The sequence below is a fragment of the Tiliqua scincoides genome, chromosome 1 (assembly GCF_035046505.1).
Source record: "Tiliqua scincoides isolate rTilSci1 chromosome 1, rTilSci1.hap2, whole genome shotgun sequence".
NCBI classification, from domain to species: domain Eukaryota; kingdom Metazoa; phylum Chordata; class Lepidosauria; order Squamata; family Scincidae; genus Tiliqua; species Tiliqua scincoides.
The window spans coordinates 62,426,752-62,448,398 of NC_089821.1; the positions used below are offsets into that span (position 1 = coordinate 62,426,752).

At 47.1% G+C, this 21,647-nt stretch overlaps 1 protein-coding gene across 1 annotated transcript in view; it reads left to right on the forward strand.

Moving 5' to 3' along the window:
* Nucleotides 1–1,083: 1,083 nt before the first annotated feature.
* LOC136644124 (NACHT, LRR and PYD domains-containing protein 12-like) overlaps nucleotides 1,084–21,647 on the forward strand; it is a 135,719-nt gene continuing 115,155 nt past the window's right edge. The window contains exons 1-3 of the mRNA XM_066619683.1: nucleotides 1,084–1,140; nucleotides 6,151–6,445; nucleotides 10,056–10,088. Of these exons, the coding sequence (XP_066475780.1) occupies nucleotides 6,181–6,445; nucleotides 10,056–10,088 (298 nt within the window). The 5' untranslated portion in view covers nucleotides 1,084–1,140; nucleotides 6,151–6,180. The remainder of the gene's footprint in view (nucleotides 1,141–6,150; nucleotides 6,446–10,055; nucleotides 10,089–21,647) is intronic.

Below are 21,647 nucleotides of genomic sequence, written 5' to 3' on the forward strand. Positions count from 1 at the left end.
TGCCTTCTCTTTGAAAGGCTTGGCTCCTTTGGAAAATGACAGTGAGGAAGGGGGGAATGTTTTCAACATTCATGCAGTGTGTTTAAGGACATAAAAAGACAATGGAATAAGAAGATGGACTCAAATGTGGTATTTTCAAGGAGAGAACCCTCAAAAGTCATAACTTTACTTCACGACATTTCAGAATGATGCGGCTTCCCTCAGGTTTATTTCTTTTTAAAATGTTGAGCTGGCTTTTACAAGCAGGAAACGGGGCCAAGTGAGAATGTCCTTGGTGTGCTGAACGGCTTCTGTTGCTGCTGCAACTCTGCTCTGTTACGGAGCCAAACTCAATTGTAGGTCATTATTCATGATTTTTTAATGTTCTTTCAACATAATTTTGAACTCTTGATATTCTTTATTTTGTGTTTGTGAACTGTGTGTGTGCCTTATGATGCATCAGTTTATCATCATTTCATGGTTATAATGAAATAAACAATTTGTATTTTGATATCAAATAAATTGCCAAATGGATTGATTTATTCATTATTTAGTTTCACACGTGTAAATATTTTGATAGTTATACTTAACAATGCACACTATTCAATGGACTTCCTTCCTCAGTATTGTATTCTGTTTTTGACATTATTATGATTTTTTGCCAAAAATGGGAACTTCTTTGGCCACTGTCTGTGATTTATTTATTCAGATGTCTATACTGCCTTCTCCAGGCTAAAAGCACTCCTACTTCTCATCTCTACTCCTGTCCTGCTCCACTCCAGCTGCAGTTACTGCTTGTCAACAGTTTGGCCAGCTCAGAGCACTGCTAAAGCAAACCTGCCCATAGGGTTGAGATGGCAGCACTCTGGGCAAACACTAGCCCCTCACCCGCTTATGCAGTGGCAGGAGAGATTTTTGGTCTTCCTTCCACGAACTGGAGGTGGAAAGGAGATTAGTGAGGAAAATGTGGCTAAACCAGCCTCGTAGTGAACAGGAAGCAGTGGTGGGGCAGACGAAGGAGGAAGGGGAGGGGAGAGATGTGCTTATGTATGTAGTTTCTAAAGTGAAACTAAGCTCCTCTGTGCTTGCAGCAAACAGTTCTCTCCGTTTGTTCCCGAGCCCAGCTAACAACCTTCAGGCTCCATTTTTTACTGCCGGAAGGTGAGTCTGACAAACTTACAGAACCACTAACTCTGGTTAAATGCCTTTTGGTGGTGCTTTAGCAGAGGATGCTGTCATGTTTGCTGCCTCTTCAAAACAGAAGTGTGTGTGCGGGGGGGGGGGGGGGGGAATGCTTTCCACATGTCTGCAGACTGTTTAAGGATGTAATGGCAACAGAATAATAAGAGTGACTCAAACCTGGTAATTTGACAGAGACACCCCTCACAAGTCGTAAGCTGACTTCTTGCCATTTCAGAATGATGTGGCTTCCCTCAGGTTTACTTGTTCTTGAAATATTGAGCTGGCTTTTAGAAGCAGGAAACGGGGCCAAGTGAGAATGTCCTTGGTGTGCTGAACGGCTCCTGTTGCTGCTGCAGCGCTGAGTTTGACTCCCTGGCAGAGCAGAGTGAGTGTTGGGCTGGGCCTGGCTGGGAGGCTGGCTTGGGTGGCCCTTGGATGGACCCAGCAAGGCAGGGCTGAGGTGAACAGATTCCAGTGGCGCTATCCATTTTGCTAGATACGTAATGGCTTCTCCTTACTGTGGGAACATCACTACACAGGGGAGTAAAATTCAATGTAGGTTCACACACAGGCAATCCAGGCCCATACTTGGGGTGCTGATATTTTGAGACATGCCAGTGAAGCCAAGTGCAACCTAAGAGGAGTGCCTGGGATTCTTTGCATGGCCACAGAAGAAAGGTGAGGTGCTCCCTACCAGCAGACCTCAAGGGGGTCACCTTGGGTTGGTTGTCCAACTCTTGGGTCACTCTGCAATTCAGTTCATCATCACTTTATTCAAGCAGATAAGTGATACAGCAAATGTCCAGCAGAAGAGCCCCAAAGCCACTCAGGGGTTGGTTGCACTTTTATACCGTTCGTGTTTTTCTCACTTAACAAGCCAGCCAGCCAATTCCCATATATGGACTTAGCCAAAACCACCTTTCCTCTCAGCCAGATGCCTTCTCCATTTTAATTTTTTGAGCAGGGAAGTATGCAAACCTTTCTTAAGTTCCTGTTACAGCTGCTATACACCCAAAAGTTTCTAACATGCTGCATGTCAGACTTGAGATGTTACTGCTGCTTGCTTTTTAGTAGAGCTCTCCCTTTCAGCTCAGGAGTGGAGATAGTTTTAAGCATCTCCATCACTGAGATGCAATTCTTGGTGTGCACAGGTTTGTGCACATGCGAACAATATTATGGGATGCTGCACTGTTGACTTCAGAGAGTCTGCAAGGGATTCCATGGCATCTGGACTGGCTTTAGGCTGATTTGGGCCCATTGAGCCCAATTGGACCCCACACCTAAGGGGGACCCACGCTAGGCAGATCATGAGCTCTTCAAAGTAGAAGAATGTTTTGGGTCGGCCGCAAGGAGGCTGTGAGTGACCTCAGGATGGATGGATAGTGGGGATAATAATAATAATAATAATAATAATAACTTTATTTTTACCCCGCCTTTCTCTCCGAAGGGACTCAAGGCGGCTTACAACAGGTTAAAACAGATTAAAAACATAATTTAAAACAAATAACAACATATTAACACATATCATAAAAACAGCAGTCAGATAAAAAATAGTCAGGTAAAAAGAGCATAGAGCAGCAAATCATAAAAGAATCAGGCCTGTAAAAAATATTAAAAGATGTTGAAAAGATGTTAAAAAGGCTGAGAACTCAGAAGGCCTGTCTAAACAGAAGGGTCTTCAGGCCTCGCCGAAAAGTCTCAAGAGAGGGAGCCATTCTTAAGTCAAGGGGAATGGTATCCTTCTGGGCCGATTGGCCGAGTTGGGAGTTGGAGGCACTGTTTTGCAGTGGTTCCGCTCCTACTTGGAGGGTCGGTCCCAGATGGTGGTGCTGGGGGATGCCTGTTCGACACCCTGGCCCTTGAGGTGCGGGGTGCCGCAGGGTTCAATTCTGTCCCCCATGCTATTTAATATCTACATGAAACCACTGGGAGAGGTCATCCAGGGGTTTGGAGTGAGGTGTCATCAATATGCTGATGACACCCAGCTCTATCTCTCCTTTCCTCCAAACTCCAGGGTGGCGGTTGAGGTCCTGGAGCGCTGTCTGGAAGCAGTGAGGATCTGGATGGGGGCTAACAAGCTGAAATTAAATCTGGATAAGACAGAGGCTCTCCTGGTTCGGAAATCCTCGATGCAGGTGTTGGACTATTGGCTTGCTCTGAATGGGGCTGCACTCCCTCTGAAGGAGCAGGTTCGCAGCTTGGGGGTCCTCCTGGACTCGCAGCTGCTCCTGGATTCCCAGGTGGCAGCTGTGGCTAGGGGGGCCTTTGCTCAACTTCGGCTGGTGCGCCAGCTGCGACCGTACTTGGATCGTGCAGACCTGGCCACGGTGATCCATGCCATGGGGACATCAAGGTTAGATTACTGTAACGCGCTCTATGTGGGGCTGCCCCTGAAGACGGTTCGGAAACTACAATTAGTACAGAATGCGGCGGCCTGTGTGGTCACCAGAGCCAGGCGGTTTGACTCTGTCAGTCCACTTCTCTGGGGGTTACATTGGCTGCCCATTCGTTTCCAGGCCCAATTCAAGGTGCTGGTTTTGACCTTTAAAGCCCTATACTGCTCTGGGCCAGGATATCTTAGAGACCGCCTACTCCCGTACAATCCGGCTCGCCATCTCAGGTCATCACAGAAGGCCTTTTTGCAAGTGCCGCCACCCAAGGAGGTCCGGGGGGCGGCTGCAAGAAATAGGGCCTTCTTGGTAGTGGCACCAACATTATGGAACTCCCTTGCCCTTGATTTGAGAATGGCTCCCTCTCTTGAGAGTTTTCGGCGAGGCCTGAAAACACTGTTGTTTAAACAAGCCTTCTGATTTCTGGCCTTCTTAACATTTTTATACATCTTTTAGTTTTTTACAGGCTTGATTCCTTGGTGACTTGCTCTTTTATTCTGTCTTTTAATCTGACTACTGTTTTTATGGCCTCTGTAATGTGTTTTTAAATGTTTTTATCTGCTATGTATTAATGTTTTTAAAATCTGTTTTTTAAATATGTTGTTAGCCGCCCTGGGTCCCGTTAGGGAGAAGGGCGGGATAAAAATAAAGTTTTATTATTATTATTATTATTATTATTATTATTATTATTATTATTATTATTATTATTATTATTATTAAGGGGAAGGGAGTTCCATAACGCTGGTGCCACTACTGAGAAGGCCCTATTTCTTGCCGCTGCCCCACATACCTCCTTAGGCGGTGGCAGTTGTAAAAAGGCCTTCTCTGATGACCTAAGAGGACGAGCCGGATTGTACGGGAGTAGGCGATCTCTAAGATACCCTGGCCCAGAGCAGGATAGAGTAAGCTTAGAAGGGCTCCCAGAAAAACCTGGGAGAGAAAAGGAAAGAAATTGTACAGTGAATGGAAAGGGGAAAACAGCCAGAGAAGTTAGTTGAAAGGAAGGAAGATGGCTAGGCAGAAGAGCTAGGGCTCTCTGTTGCCTTGACTACAGGCAGGGGCTGAACCTAGAGTGGCTGTAAATGTCCTTCAGCCACTTGGATGGGGGTGCGAATCTTTCCCACCTCTCCTTTGACTGACGCCTCAGCCTTTTTGGAGAATCACACAAACCAGAAGGAGTGGATTATTTTCTGGGGGAGAAAAACTGACTGAAGAGCTATACTGTGGAGGACCTGAGAGAATGGTCTTTTGGAAAATAGGTGCAAAGGAGCCACCTGCAGGACATTAGGGGGCAGTGCAGCATCCAGGAGGCAGATGACTCAGAAACTACCTGTCTCAAATCTTTATTCTTGTCCTCTTTGACCTGTAGGGCATGTCCCTTCCATGCTTCCATCATAAGAACATAAGAACAGCCCCACTGGATCAGGCCATAGGCCCATCTAGTCTGGCTTCCTGTATCTCACAGTGGCCCACCAAATGCCCCAGAGAGCACATCAGATAACAAGACACCTGCATCCTGGTGCCCTCCCTTGCACTGGCATTCTGACATAGCCCATTTCTAAAATCAGGAGGTTGCACGTACACATCATGGCTTGTAACCCATAATGGATTTTTCCTCCAGAAACTTGTCCAATCCCCTTTTAAAGGTATCCAGGCCAGATGCCGTCACCACATCCTGCGGCAAGGAGTTCCACAGACCGACCACACGCTGAGTAAAGAAATATTTTCTTTTGTCTGTCCTAACCCTTCCAACACTCAATTTTAGTGGATGTCCCCTGGTTCTGGTGTTATGTGAGAGTGTAAAGAGCATCTCCCTATCCACTTTATCCTTTCCATGCATAATTTTGATGGATGAAAATAATGAATGGAATCCCATCCATTCCCTCTTCTTTCTCTCTCTCTCCCCTCATGATCCACCAACATGCAGACCTCTCTCCATGAGTTCTGACCAGATGCATGGAGTCCACCATGCAATGAGGACACACACCCATGCAAGGAGAATAACTCTAGGATTCCTTGTTCCAAGTCAAGGACCTGTACAGCCAACAGAGATGTACACTCTTGTGAATAGTGCATTTGAAACATTTGTACCTCCTTAACTCCTGTTTTATTGTTAGCAGCAAACTAGCAGGGGTTGGTGGGGAGCAGTCAGAAAAGGGGTCTTTGGCTGTGTGACGCTGCTTGATTTAGACCCTCTTTTTGAACAGTTGAAGAGTCAGTTGAAAGATAGAAGCAGCTTGAGAAAAGTCTTACACACTCACTCACCAACACAAGAAAAGGGGTGGAAACACACACTAAGTGTACAGCCATGTGACTGCAGGAGACACACACACAGAAAATAGAGGCATTGGTGAGTCTTGGGCAAGGGAATTGTGTCTCTGAACACCTTTCATGGTGTTTGAAGCTGGGGACGCTTGTTCACCCTCACCTCTGCAGACCAGCACAGAACACCAGGAGAGCAGAAGGCCACAAAGTGCATCTGTAACACAGCATGGCTAGTTAGTGCATTTCCATTCCTCCCATTCAGGGACAGACTGAATGCCTGAACTAGACTTCTTCCTCTCTGTAGAACATTAATCTTCTGTTTTTTTTATTTCAGATTAGGTTTGCATAATTTTGAGTTGTGAGTATGGAGAGAAGTGTGAGAGAAATCCTGTATGATGCTCTGAGAGATCTCACTGAGGAACAGTTCAAAGATTTTAAATGGAAGCTACGGGTCTGCAACTATGAAGGACAAGGGACTATCCCCTGGGGTGAGCTGGAGGCGGCTGATAGAAGGGTTGTGGTAGATCTCCTCTATGGCTGTTATGGTGAAGACAATACATGCATCTCTGTATCCTTGGAAGTCCTTGGAAGGATCAACGCCAGAAGCGTTGCTGGAAAAGTACAGAGAGGTAAGAAACCTCAGGATACTTAAGGATCTTCTCTTATTGCCCACAGCATCGCCAGCATCCATGGAAACCCCAATATGCCTGTCACCCTTGGAGTGGTGTCCTGACATCAGTATGTCATCAGTGCAATGTCCAAGGACCCAGTCAGCACGTTCAGCCAGGGAAGCAGTGCCAGGATAAACCAAGCAGAGAATGGGGGCAGGCGCAGGTCAATTAGCAGCCTTTTCTGGGGAGGACACTCTGCTGCCAGCCACTAGGAGTGAGCAACACAGCAGCAGGCAGCATCTCCGACCATGAGATGGTATCCCAAGGACACAACACCTATGCAGTAACACAAGGATGCCACAGCACCCCCACCCCACCCCACCCCACAGGAGCTACTGTGGCACGACACACAAAGTGCCAAAGCAAAGAAACCACTAAGGGTAGGGCTCATCCCTCTATCCCATTCACACAAACATGCACGTCCAGTAATACCTTTTTGAACAGAGCAGGGGTTAGAAAGATTACTCATCAGGTTAGAAGGATAACTCCCTTGGAAGACTCCAGCCATGTGAAACACATGCAAAAGTCCCTTCATGGCATGGATTTGAGTCCCTGCCAGTGCAGTCACCAAGTGGAAGGAACTCTTTTGCTATGGGAGAGAACTGAATAAGCTACAAGCAGAGCCTCAACAGCACCCAGGCAAAGCGGGATGCTGGTAGATCACTGCACAAAGAGGCAGGCTGGGACCCGGACAAGACAGGTGAGTTGCCTTAGGGCACAGTCCTATGCATGTCTACTCAGAAGTAAGTCCTATTGTACTCAGTGGGCCTTACTCCCAGGAAAGTGTGGATAGGATTGCAGTCTCAATCAGCAATGCAATCACCTTTTGCATGACTGGCCAGAGACAGAGACTGGCAGGGACAAAAGAAGAGGGAGAAGCGAGTCTAGATAGAACCCAGACAGGCTACTCTACAAAGCCGCTGTCTTAGCAGGAGACCCAACCATAGCAGGAGGCAGGCAAAGAACACCCCGTCTAGTATTTAATCCATTACTGCAAACAGGCACACCTGGCTGGGAGGTTGCAGAATATGCCTCTTAGAGGGAGCACTGCATGGGCCAGTCAGTGGGCTGGCCTGTAACAGGGCACCCACTACAGCAGCCTGCCCATCTGTCCACACTCACACACAGCCCATGTCCTTTGCTTCATCAGTGGCACCTGTCAGCATGGCTGTCCCTCTGCTGCCTTCCCATCTCCTTGCAACTGTCTGCTACACATTATGGCAGCAGAGAACAGGGCGCTGATGACCACTGAGGAGCCTGCCCTCCTTCAAGCACAAAGCGGCACAGAGTGAGGATGGTGCAGATCCTTGAAGTAGGGAGGTCCCTCCCCCCACACTGCTCCATCTGAGGTGAGAACCAACTAGGGTGAGAAGAAGGAGCCACCCTCTGCTAGCAAAGAGGCGGAGTGGCCAGGTCAAAGTGTTCATTGAACAGCATGAGTGATAGGACAGCATCTGGAGGAGAAACACACAGGTGGGGCTGCCAGCCGTCTCCTCCTGACAGAAGAGTGGCAGTTGTGCCACTGCAAGTTCTCCAAAGAGAGCCAAGTGAGAGGCCAGTGATGTCTGGCTGCACTGGGGGCTTAAGTATCTGCCAGGGAGTTTGCAAAGCTGTGGGGAAGCCTGACTGGAAACAAAAATGTGGCAATTCCTCCAAACTGATAGCTGAAAAACGTGCAACAGACTTACAGCTCAGTCCTTTGCATGTCTACTCAGAAGTAAGTTCCATTGCGATAGCAAGGAAGGCATTACAGGATTGCAGTCTTAATTTTGTATTACCCCTTCATTACTGGTAGACAAATAAAAGTAGGTCCTCAGTAGTAACTGTCATATAATCTCCAACTATTTTAATAGTTTTGATTCAAGCAAGAAACCAGCTTCTCAATCTTTTTTTCTTGATGGTGCATTATAGTTAAATCTATGAACATCCTATAGTTTATATAGTTTAAATATAGTTTAACCTATGAGCGTCCGCTGCCCTGATGGGTCTACTTTGACCTGCCCCAGCTAATTTGCTCCCCATTTCCAAATCAATATAGATGAGAATGTGAAACTTTCTCACCTTTTGCCAGTTAGACACAAGCAGCAGAATTCTCAATCGAGAATTCACCTTTATATTGTGCTTCTGTCTGATTAGCCCCCATAAACATCCCAGCAACACTGTAGTTGGATTTCATGGAATTTTACTGTATCAATTATATCCTATGACACCTTTAATTTGCTCGAGGACTGGACTTAGCTCACTTGGAACAAGTCAGGTGTCAGCCTCTGTTATCTGCACTTAATTCTTGTGGATGAGCCGACTCTGTGGGATAGAGGCCTGCCAGGACAGCATCCCCAGCAGTGGCTGGCATGATTACTGCTGACATTCTCTGTCCACCTGAGTTGAGAATTTAGTAGGGCTGGAGAGGCGTCAACAGAAATCTGAGGCAAGCAGCAACTGACCCCTCAGGCAGTGCTTAATCTCTGCATTGTCTGTACCATTTTGCCCAATTTTTAAGGCACATGGAATTTCTTCAGTTATTTCTCGCTGTTTATTTTCCAATGAACTTCTGCTCCTTTTCACAGGCCCCTTGTAGGTTGCAGGTTTTGTCATGTTTAATCCAGAGACTGTGAAAATTTCTTTCAATGACAGGCCAAATTCTTATGTAGCTTCTCTGTATGAAGTTACATTGATGGCAGAGGGATACTACAATATTGTCTGACAACCCAATCCTGAGCTGCCCGGAGCACCCAGGCTCGGCAGCACCGAGAAGGGCCGCCGTTGAATCCTGTGCCTCCTGTAATACCATAGAAGGCACCTCAGGAGAAGGGGATGTTTGTCCCCTTCCCCCGAGTAAGGTAAGCAGCCCCACAATGGGGCTATTCACTTTACCACCAACCGAAAGGTCGGTGGTAAGGAAAAGGCGCTCAAGTAGGGTGCACAGCCCTCCATGAGCGCCCTAGATCTTGCGGAGCACAGCTCCGTGGATCCTCCTCCCGCCTGCCTCCAGCACGCCTCCCACCCGCCCCTTGGCACGCCTCCCTCCGCCCTCTCTCTGCCTCCCACCAGCCTCCAGCCTCCCCCCTCCCCGGAATGCCTCCTCCCCCCGTCCACGCCCCCACCTCCTGTTCCGCTGCTCTGCAGTCTGGGAGACTGCCCAGCCTTGGAAGCTGGGCAACTGACCTGCGCTAACCCAGCTGGGCTAGCACCAGTGGGAGCCCGGCGGTGAGCCCTAGAAAACGTGCCTTATGGTACGTTTGGGACTATGGTTGGCGGCACGGCCACCGACCACAGGGTTGGGCTCTGAATTGGCTCAAGGACTTGATGGCATGGTAACAGTTTCCCTTTCTGAGTAGCTTTTGTATTCAGGGTGAGGAGGATCTGTCTAGCTGAACAATCAAAATCAAACACTTCCGTTCAGACCCAAAGATGTCATAAAGTGCTTAGGTTAGGATTTACCTGAATATTTATCGTTAGTGGTCTGGAAAACAAACCCTTTGCAGTGAATTTGTCCAGAAAGATTTATATGACTCATGAGCCTGTTCCAATCCCAGAGTGCATATTTAAGATTGTTTTTTCTTTTTAGTTTTGGAACTGACACCTCGAGCGACAGCAGAAGGTAGGGAGACACTGCATTGGTGGTGCTGCATGCTATGGGCTGGCTGACCATAGGCTTGGGCCGTAAATGTATTTTCATATGCATTTTTACCAGAATTGTATTTATACTCGTACGTATGTATTTTATGGAAGTGAAAATTTCCTTCAGAAAACATGCAGGCATCCTGCGGTGTCTGCAGATCTACTTATTTATGGCCCCCGCAGCCCCCCCCCCATGCCCCCGACACTCCATTACCTATGCTCATGTTGGTTACCTTCGCGCAAAGGGAAAATGTTCCTTGCACAAAGCTTCTAGCAAGCGGAGCAGGCAAGCAGTCCGCAGCTTAGAAGGGACACGAAGAGAAAGATAAGTTCCTGCTTTGTGTTCACTCCGCCTGCTCCGCTTGCTAGAAGCTTTGTGCTTATAGCATTCGTTTAAAGCAAGCAACTTTCTCTCTTTGCACAAAGGGAACCAACATGAACATAGGGAATGGAGTGTGGGAGGGCAGGGGTGGCTTTGGGGGCCATAAATAAGTGGAAGGTAATCAGCATAAACATACAATAGGTAATGGGGCATGGGGGGCAAGGAAATATCAGGGAGACAGGGTTGCCCCTTATCTACAGTTTCTAGTATCCAAGGCAGGAAAGAATCCCCCTTAGATACCGGGGACTGCTGTATAAACGTTCAATATAATGTTTACAAAAGTCAAGCAGACAAAAAAGTAAAATCAAAACAATAGTCACAAAGTTAAAACTTACAATATATACAGATAAATAATGTATATTTTTCTCTGACATTTTTAAACACTCTATTTGTATCACTCTCTTAGATTATAGATTGGAGTACAGGAATTATCTTAAAGAAAAATTTCAGACCATGAAAGACCAGAATTCTCGTCCTGGTGAATTTGTTCTTCTAAAGGAACGATATTCCAAGTTAATCATCCTAGATCATCACCGGCCTGAAATGGAGAGAGAACATGAAATCATGACTTCAGGGTGGGAGCACAATCAAATAATGAGGGACAGAGACAGCTGTTCTATTACCATTCAAACACTATTTCAACCTGATAAAAGTGGACTCATCCCAGACTTAGTTGTGCTGCAGGGGGCTGCGGGGATTGGGAAAACAATGACAGCAAGAAAAATCATGCTAGACTGGGCCTGTGGAGAACTTTATCCAGATCCGTTTGATTACGTTTTCTACATTCATTGTAGAGGAATGAATCTCGGCACAGAGGAGAAGAGTTTGGCAGACATGATTTTAACACAAGGGGCCAATAAAGATGCAATTAAAGGGATGCTGAGGAATCCCCAGAAACTCCTGTTTGTAATTGATGGGTTTGACGAATTAAGGTTTTCCATTGATCAGCCTGAAGACTGCCTGTGCAGTGATCCCTGGAAGAAGGCATCCACAAGTGTCCTCTTGAGCAGTTTATTTAGGAAAACATTGCTTCCAAAATCTCACTTAATCATCACAACGAGACCGACGGCTCTGGAGAAACTTCATCTGCTCCTGGGGAGATCACGTTATGCTGAGATCCTGGGATTTTCACCAGAGGACAGGAGGGAATATTTCCACAGATTCTTTCCAAACAAAGAGCAAGCAGAAAAAGCTTTCCGAGTTGTCAAACAAAATGAGACTCTCTTCACCATGTGCTTTGTTCCCATTACATGTTGGATTATCTGCACTGTCATGAAGCAACAGTTGGACAGAGGTGAGGATCTTGTGCAGTCCTCAAATACAGTCACTGCCATCTATATGCTTTACCTCTCCAGTTTGTTCAAGCCATCCAAAAACCATGGAAAAGAACTGGTGCAAAGAAACCTGAGAGGCCTGTGCTCTTTGGCTGCTGATGGGATCTGGAAACGGGAGATCCTTTTTTGTGAAGAAGAAATACAGAAGTACGGATTAGACCAGGAGGACTCCCTCCCCCTCTTTCTGAACGAGAACATTTTCAAAAGGGACCTTGAATGTATTTGTACCTTTAGCTTCATCCACTTGAGCTTTCAGGAGTTTTTTGCTGCTTTGTCTTATGTACTAGAAGAAGAAGATTCCTTGTCTCCTTATCAGGATGTGGAAACATTGCTAGAAAGCTACAGCACCTCCAGGCGTGACTTGGCATTAACAGTGCGCTTCCTGTTTGGTCTTTTAAATGAAGAACAAAGAATGAGGGACTTGAAAAAAAAGTTTGGATGGAAAATTTCTCCTAGAATTAAGGAACGGTTGTTGCAGTGGGTAAAAAACACAATAGAAACAGAAATATCCTTTCATTTCTCACATAAGCGTGAGGTTTTTAGATTATTGTATGAGACCCAAGATGAAGATTTTTTGAAAAGCTCACTAGATCATGTGACTTACATAGGATTACACGCCTCCTCTTTTACTTACATGGACATAGTGAGCATATCATTTTGTTTAAAGAATTGTCATAATTTGGAGGTACTGAATATAGGGATGCTATCCTCATACAGGTAAGTCAGCAGTAGTTTGATATCAAGGAAACTGGTATCGACATCAGTATAGGAATGAGGAGGGGTAATAAGCCATACCATTTGTCCCATCCAAAATATTCCGTCTCCCTTCCAATGCCCACTTTCTGGCTAATTAACACCTCCCCTTCTCCAGAAACGGCAGCTGTGGTGTGCAAAGGAACTACTGAACACCTTCTCAGTTTGAGAGCAATTAGCAGGATTTATTGCTACAAAAGCACTCCCTGGCACTCCCTCTTGTCCAGAGGCTTTCCCTTCCCCCAAAACTTCACTTAACCTAGTGGATGAGCAAGTCCACAGCAGCTTCAAAGCAGTCCAACAGAATCTTCCCAGTCCAGTGGCAATCCAGCAGCATTCCCACATCCGTCCTTGGATGGGTCCAACACAGATCTGTCAGGCAGAGTCTGGACATCCCCCTCCATTTCTCATGCTCCTTCTGCAGCTGCTTTTATTCTTGCAGAGTCCCTGTTATGCAAAATGAGGCTGAGGCTCAGGTGTGAGCCACCTCTTCAGTCCATGCAGAGTCCCATCAATCCAAAATGAGGTTCAGGTGTGAGCCATCTCTTCAGTCAATGTCCATCAAAGTCTCCAATGACCTTAATTTACAGCTGTGGACACTGGCCCTGCCCTTCCCAGAGCTGTCAACCAGCTGTCAAAGCATGGGAATTGCTGTCAACACCACATTATGATGATGATGATGATGATGATGATGCTGATGAACTTTATTTCTACCCCGCCTTTCTCCCCGGAGGGACTCAAGGCGGCTTACAACAAGGTTAAAACAAATTAAAAACATAATTTAAAAACAGATAAAAGCATATTAACAACATAACATAAAAACAGTAGTCAGATAAAAGTAGTCAGGTAAAAAGAGCATAGAGCAGCAAATCATAAAAGAATCAGGCCTGTAACCAGGTATTTAAAAAGACATTAAAAGATGTTAAAAAAGGCCGAGAACTCAGAAGGCCTGTCCAAACAAAAGGGCCTTCAGGCCTTGCCGAAAAGTTTCAAGAGAGGGAACAGTTCTTAAGTCAAGAGGAAGGGACTTCCATAGTGTTGGTGCCACTACTGAGAAGGCCCTATTTCTTGCGGCCGTCCCACGTACCTCCCTAGGCGGTGGCACTTGTAAAAAGGCCTTCTCTGATGACCTAAGAGGACAAGCCGGATTGTACAGGAGTAGGTGATCTCTAAGATACCCTGGCCCAGAGCAGTATAGGGCTTTAAAGGTCAAAACCAGCACCTTGAATTGGGCCCAGAAACAAATGGGCAGCCAATGCAGCCTCTGGAGAAGCAGAATGACAGAGTCAAACCGCCTACCTCCAGTAACTACACGGGCCGCTGCATTCTGCACTAGTTGCAGTTTCCAAACCGTCTTCAAGGGCAGCCCCACATAGAGCGCATTACAACAATCCAGCCTCGATGTCACCGTGGCATGGATCACCATGGCCAGGTCTGCACGATCCAAGTACGGCCGTAGCTGGCGCACCAGCTGAAGCTGTGTGAACGTCCCCCTAGCCACAGCCACCACCTGGGAATCCAGGAGCAGCTGCGAGTCCAGGTGAATCCCTAAGCTGCGAACCTGCTCCTTCAGGGGGAGTGCAACCCCATTCAGCACAAGCATGCAGCGCAAGCAGAACATTTGTGTTCTGGTCACGATAAGGAGACCGGATTTCTTGACGTGCTAAATGACTGTGGCTTAGAGCAGCTAGTCATGGAGCCCACCAGAGGACAGGTGACTCTGGATTTAATATTGTGCGGTACATGGCCAGCAACATTAAGGGGAATAATAAAAGCTTCTTCAAATATGTTAGAAGCAAGAAATGCGCCAGAGAAGCGGTTGGCCCTCTGGATGGCGAGGGAGGGAAAGGGGAGATAAAAGGAGACTTAGAGATAGCAGAGAAATTAAATGAGTTCTTTGCATCTGTCTTCATGGCAGAAGACCTCGGGCAGATACAGCTGCCCGAATGGCCCCTCCTGACCAAGGAGTTAAGTCAGACAGAGGTTAAAAAAGATGTTTCAGACCTCATTGATAAATTAAAGATCAATAAGTCACTGGGCCCTGATGGCATCCACCCAAGAGTTATTAAGGAATTGAAGAATGAAGTTGCAGATCTCTTGACTAAGATATGCAACTTGTCCCTCAAAACGGCCACGGTGCCAGAAGATTGGAGGATAGCAAATGTCATGCCTATCTTTAAAAAGGGAAAGAGGGGGGACCCGGGAAACTATAGGCCGGTCAGCCTAACATCTATACTGGGTAAGATGGTGGATTGCCTCATCAAAGATAGGATCTCAAAACACATAGATGAACAGGCCTTGCTGAGGGAGAATCAGCATGGCTTCTGTAAGGGTAAGTCTTGCCTCACGAACCTTATAGAATTCTTTGAAAAGGTCAACAGGCATGTGGATGTGGGAGAACCCATGGACATTATATATCTGGACTTTCAGAAGGCATTTGACACGGTCCCTCACCAAAGGCTACTGAAAAAACTCCACAGTCAGGGAATTAGAGGACAGGTCCTCTCATGGATTGAGAACTGGTTGAAGGCCAGGAAACAGAGAGTGGGTGTCAACGGGCAATTTTCACAATGGAGAGAAGTGAAAAGCGGTGTGCCCCAAGGATCTGTCCTGGGACCGGTGCTTTTCAACCTCTTCATAAATGACCTGGAGACAGGGTTGAGCAGTGAGGCTGCAAAGTTTGCGGACGACACCAAACTTTTCAGAGTCGTGAAGACCAGAAGTGATTGTGAGGAGCTCCAGAAGGATCTCTCCACACTGGCAGAATGGGCAACAAAATGGCAGATGCGCTTCAATGTCAGTAAGTGTAAAGTCATGCACATTGGGGCAAAAAAATCAAAACTTTAGATATAGGCTGATGGGTTCTGAACTGTCTGTGACAGATCAGGAGAGAGATCTTGGGGGGGGGTGGACAGGTCGATGAAAGTGTTGACCCAATGTGCGGCGGCAGTGAAGAAGGCCAATTCTATGCTTGGGATCATTAGGAAAGGTATTGAGAACAAAACGGCTAATATTATAATGCCGTTGTACAAATCGATGGTAAGGCCACACTGGAATATTGTGTCCAGTTCTGGTCGCCGCGTCTCAAAAAAGACATAGTGGAAATGGAAAAGATGATTACGGGGCTGGGGCACCTTCCTTATGAGGAAAGGCTATAGCGTTTGGGCCTCTTCAGCCTAGAAAAGAGACGCCTGAGGGGGGACATGATTGAGACATATAAAATTATGCAGGGGATGGACAGAGTGGATAGGGAGATGCTCTTTACACTCTCACATAACACCAGAACCAGGGGACAGCCACTAAAATTGAGTGTTGGGCGGGTTAGGACAGACAAAAGAAAATATTTCTTTACTCAGCGTGTGGTCGGTCTGTGGAACTCTTTGCCACAGGATGTGGTGATGGTGACTGGCCTGGACACCTTTAAAAGGGGATTGGACAAGTTTCTGGAGGAAAAATCCATTACGGGGTACAAGCCATAATGTGTATGTGCAACCTCCTGATTTTAGAAATGGGCTATGTCAGAATGCCAGATGCAAGGGAGGGCACCAGGATGCAGGTCTCTTGTTATCTGGTGTGCTCCTTGGGGCATTTGGTGGGCCACTGTGAGATACAGGAAGCTGGACTAGATGGACCTATGGCCTGATCCAGTGGGGCTGTTCTTATGTTCTTATGTTAAGCCGATAGTCCAGACCTGCATTGAGGATTTCCGAACCAGGAGAGCCTCTGCCTTATCCAGATTTAATTTCAGCTTGTTAGCCCCCATCCAGATCCTCACTGCCTCCAGATAGCACTCCAGGCCCTCAACCGTGGAGGTTGTCTGGAGTCTGGAGGAAAGGAGAGATAGAGCTGGGTGTCATCGGCATATTGATGGCACCCTACTCCAAACCCCCAGATGACCTCTCCTAGTGGTTTCATGTAGATGTTAAATAGCACGGGGGACAGAATTGAACCCTGTGGCACCCGGCACCTCAAGGGCCAGGGTGTCGAACAGGCATCCTCCAGCACCATCACCTGGGACCGATCCTCCAAGTAGGAGCGGAACCACCGCAAAACAGTGCCTCCAACTCCCAACTTGGCCAATCAGCCCAGAAGGATACCATGGTCGATGGTATCGAAAGCTGCTGAGAGGTCCAGCAGGACCAACAGGGACGCACTCCCCCTAACAGGGACAGCAGGACCAACAGGGATGTACTCCCCCTGTCCAGTCCCTGGCGTAGGTCATCCACCAAGGCAGTTTCCGTCCCAAAGCCTGGCCTGAAACCAGATTGAAAAGGATCCAGATAATCCGCTTCATCCAAGACCCTCTGAAGTTGGGAAGCCACCACCCGCTCAATTACCTTGCCCATAAATGGGATGTTGGAGACTGGCCGGTAGTTGTCTAATACAGTGGAATTCAGGGAGGGCCTCTTCAGGAGGGAGCGAACCACTGCCCGTTTCAAAGCACATGGTAACGTCCCCTCCATCAAGGAAGAGTTGACCACCCTCCCTGTCCACCCAGCCAGTCCACCCCGGGCACCTCTTATCAGCCAAGCTGGGCAAGGGTCAAGCTGGCAGGCAGATGGCCTCACACTCCAAAGGAGTCTGTCCACATCCTCAGGCTGTACAAGCTGAAAAAACATCGGACAAGCAGTTGCCAAGGGGACATCATCAGACATTGTCAATGTAGCATCCAAGTCGTGATGAATATGATCGATTTTATCTGCGAAATGTTGTGCAAACACGTCACAGCGGCTGACTGTGTGTTCCTCCTGGTCTACTGGAGGGGCCTGGTGGAGGAGGCCCTGCATCACACGGAACAGCTCTGCTGGACGGTTCTCAGCAGACGCAATGGTAGCAGAGAAGAACTATCTCTTCACTGCTACCCCCGCCACGTAATAGGCTCTGTAATGAGCTCTACTCCATGTCCAATCGGATTCATCACAAGTTTTCTGCCACCGTCGCTCTAGACATCTGCCCTGCCACTTCATCACTCGCAGCTCCTCAGTTAACCAAGGGGCCACTCCGAGTCTGCAACGTGGCAGAGGTTGCTCCGGAGCAATCTCATCCACTGTCCTGGTCATTTCCCCATTCCTGAGGGCAATAATAATAATAATAATAATAATAATAATAATAATAATTCTCCCCGAAGGGACTCAAGGCAGCTTACAACAGGTTAAAATCAGATTAAAACATAATTTAAAAACAGATAGAAGCATAATAACACATTAACACATATCATAAAAACAGTAGTCATATAAAAAGTCAGGTAAAAAGAGCATAGAGCAGCAAATCATAAAAGAATCAGGCCTGTAAAAAATACTAAAAGATGTTGAAAAGATGTTTAAAAGGCCAAGAACTCAGAAGGCTTGTTTAAACAGAAGGGTCTTCAGGCCTCACCGAAAAGTCTCAAGAGAGGGAGCCATTCTTAAGTCGAGGGGAAGGGAATTCCATAATGTTGGTGCCACTACTGAGAAGGCCCTATTTCTTGCCGCTGCCCCATATACCTCCCTAGGCGGTGGCACTTGTAAAAAGGCCTTCTCTGATGAACTAAGAGGATGAGCCGGATTGTACGGAAGCAGGCGATCTCTAAGATACCCTGGCCCAGAGCAGTATAGGGCTTTAAAGGTCAAAACCAGCACCTTGAATTGGGCCCGGAAATGAACGGGCAGCCAATGCAGCCCCTGGAGAAGCGGGCTGACAGAGTCAAACTGCCTACCTCCAGTAACTACATGGGCCGCCGCATTCTGCACTAGTTGCAGTTTCTGAACCGTCTTCAAGGGCAGCCCCACTTAAATAAAGCGCATTACAATAATCTAACCTCGATGTCACCGTGGCATGGATCACCATGGCCAGGTCTGCACTAACCAAGTACAGCCGCAACTGGCGCACCAGCCGAAGCTGAGCAAAGGCCCCCCCTATCCACAGCCGCCACCTGGAAATCCAGGAGCAGCTGCGAGTTCAGGTGGACCCCCAAGCTGTGGACCTGTTCTTTCAGGGGGAGTGCAACCCCATTCAGGGCAAGCCCAGGTCAACCAGGGCCTCAGATGAGATGCCAGTCTTGGCAGTGGGAAAATCCCCCAGAGCCCTCAGGAAACCTTCAGGATCCATTAGCCTCCGGAGGCGGACCATAGAGTGAGGTCCCCCGCCTCTGCGAAGGTAAGAAGCCGCAACAAGCCTAAACCTTGGCTTGGCACATCATCTGCCCGGTGATCTCCTGATCTTTCTGTCTCCTTCTCTTGGCTGCCTCCTTCTCTTGCTTTCAGTAACCCTATGGGCAGCCCAATCCTATGCTGCCCTGGTGCCCCAGAAGACAGCGGTGCCAAAATGGCCACGGCTATATCCGTGGGGCCAAGACAGCCACCAGAGCCGCCTCAGAGTAAGGGGATGCTTGCTCCCTTCCCCAGGTAGAATACAGCTGCCGGCAATAGGACTCCTTGAATCTGCACCCACTATTTAGCAGAGAACCGATGAGGCCAATGCTGGGCTTTCCAGTTCGGAGGGGGCGTTAGATTCCTCCTCTGTCCCTGCCCTCCTTCCAGGTCCAATCCACCCCTTGGGCTGCCTTGCCCACAACCAGTTCCACCCTTCCCCTGCCTTCCCCTTCCTGGAAAAGCCGTTCCACTGCCTGGCAGAGAAACTTACTGCCAGCTGCTCCCTGCTTTCACTTTAGTGTAGCAGCAACTGCATGGGGAACATTCCCATTTTGGCAGCTGGTGGTCTCCTTGGGGCAAGCGCCAGCTGAATGGGGAGACAAAGTCCCCTCTCGTGAATACACTGTAGTTCTGGTTAAAAATCAGTAGTATCTCCAGTGTTCAGAGATGTGACAGTCCACTGAATTAACTGTGAATATGGACAAAGCAGGAAAGGGTCAGAATGCAACTCGTTTACAGACTCTGAACATTACCGGCGAGGTTCAGAATAGATTGTGAAGAGCTCCAGAAGGATCTCTGCAAAGTGGAGAATGGGCTGCAGAATGGCAGATGAGCTTCAATGTAAGTGTAAAGTGACACACAGGTGGGCAAGAAATCAGTTTCACATAAATGCTCATGGTTTCTGAGCAGTCTGGAACGAATCAGGAGAGAGATCTTTGGGTGCTGGCGGACAGCTCTGTGAAAGCAAGAAGAAGTGGTGGTGAAGAAGGCCAATCCTATGCTTGGGAAATTTAAAAAAGGGATTGGAAATATAACAGCCAATATCAATATGCTATTGTACAAATCAATAGTGAGGCCACTTGTCCAGTTCCTCCACATTTCAAAAAGAATAGAGTGGAACTGGAAAAGGTGTAGAAGGGAGTGACCAAAATGATCAGTGGGCGGGGAACCTCCCTTATGAGGAACAGCTGCTGCATTTTGGGCTTTTCAGACTAGGAAGAAGGCTTGGGGGGGGGGATGATTGTCATCCAATCCTATACATTCCCCTCTCCCCGGCAATGCAGCAACCTCTGCATCCTATGGTGGGGGAGTAGTTGCAAAAGTTTCTTCTGGGTAAGGGAGCAATCATTCCCTTACCCGATGGAAAGCCTCCCTGGAGCAGGAGGGTCTACTTGGACTTGCACTAGCTAAATAGGTAATATAGGTCAGTGTGGACAAACACTGCAGGATTGGGTCCAGGAAGGGGATAGTATATCTGTGTCACTGCTGCTGCAAAACCAGTCACCTTCCCTGGACCCAATCCATCCATCCCCAGCCACTCCCAGCTCCATTTTGTCCCCTCTCTACCCCATTACGCACTCTCCCTCCCACATCTCCTGCTGATTAATCTGCTCCAGCAAACAGCGGGAGAAGCAATGGAGTGGGCGAGTAGGCACAGGCCTTCCCACTGTTGTGCTAAGTGGTGCACTGTCAGAGCACCTTTTACGACTGGCGCTGACTGCTTTATGGAAGTCAGTGCCAGTGGAAGAGGAGAAATGAAATGACATTGCACAGATCTGTGCTGTAAGTACAAAACTGGGCCCTGGGACAACTACAATCATGCACGGGATAGAGTGAATACAGGGAAGTTCTTTTCCTTCTCAGGCAAAACCAGAACCAGGGGACATTCACTAAAATTGTCTGGTAATGGCAGCTGACCTAGATGTCTTAAAAGAGTATTGGACAGATATATGGAGGAAAAATCCATCCGAGGTTACAAGCCATGATGTCCATATGCAACCTCCAGATTTTAGTAGTAACCTGTCTCTGAATGCCCAATGCAAAGGAATGGCAAACAGATACAGGTTTAATGTTTATTGTTTACCTGTTTATGTTTATTATTATAAAATACCTGTATTATTATTATTATTATTATATACTTGAGTACTCCCTGTGTTGCGAGGTGAAATGCAAAGTCCGCAGCAAACTTCAGAAGCAAACTTAAAAAGTAAAGTTGAAAACAAACTCAAAATAGACTCGGTAAGCAAGAATGGTGATCATCTGCAAGCTTTATTCATTGCCAGCAATGGCCTCTCAAGAACATCTGTTCAAAATGGGGAGCACAGAGAGCTGTGTTAACTCTCAGTGCCTCCAGAGAATAGCAGAGTTTCAATGGGTGTCTCTTGCTTAAATAGTTCTGGCTTCTTTGTCTGAAAAATCTCACTGTCATTGGCTAAGAGGTCCATTACAACAGAAATGGGGCTTTTCGCATGATTGGCCACAGGCTTTAGACATCTGATTGGTTTGTCTCAGGTTACGGCATGGTTTTCCAATCATCAATAGATGGCATTGTTTACGCATTTATTCAGAGCTAATTTTATATTTTTCTCTTATTAATTAATAGAAGCCTCCTATAAATTGAATCTTTAGTTCTTTATGATCCTCAGTATATATATAAACTTAATCTGATACCAAACAATCCAAATTCTTCTTAAAAACAAGGGTTTTTAGGAGTTTTGTCTCTTTGCTAAATCCCTGCTTTCTCTGTTAATTCAGAATGCAGGCAGTGTCTCTCTGGAATGTTTATGTTAGTTTGGGCCCCTTATGATATTCTCCAGATGTCCTTGCTAATCGGTTCTTGTCAACCAAGATTTGTAGATGGTTGTCTTTTACCAAGCTCTATATCTGTCTTGTCAACCAAGATTAACTATTCTCTCATCATTAAAATGCTTTTGGCGCCT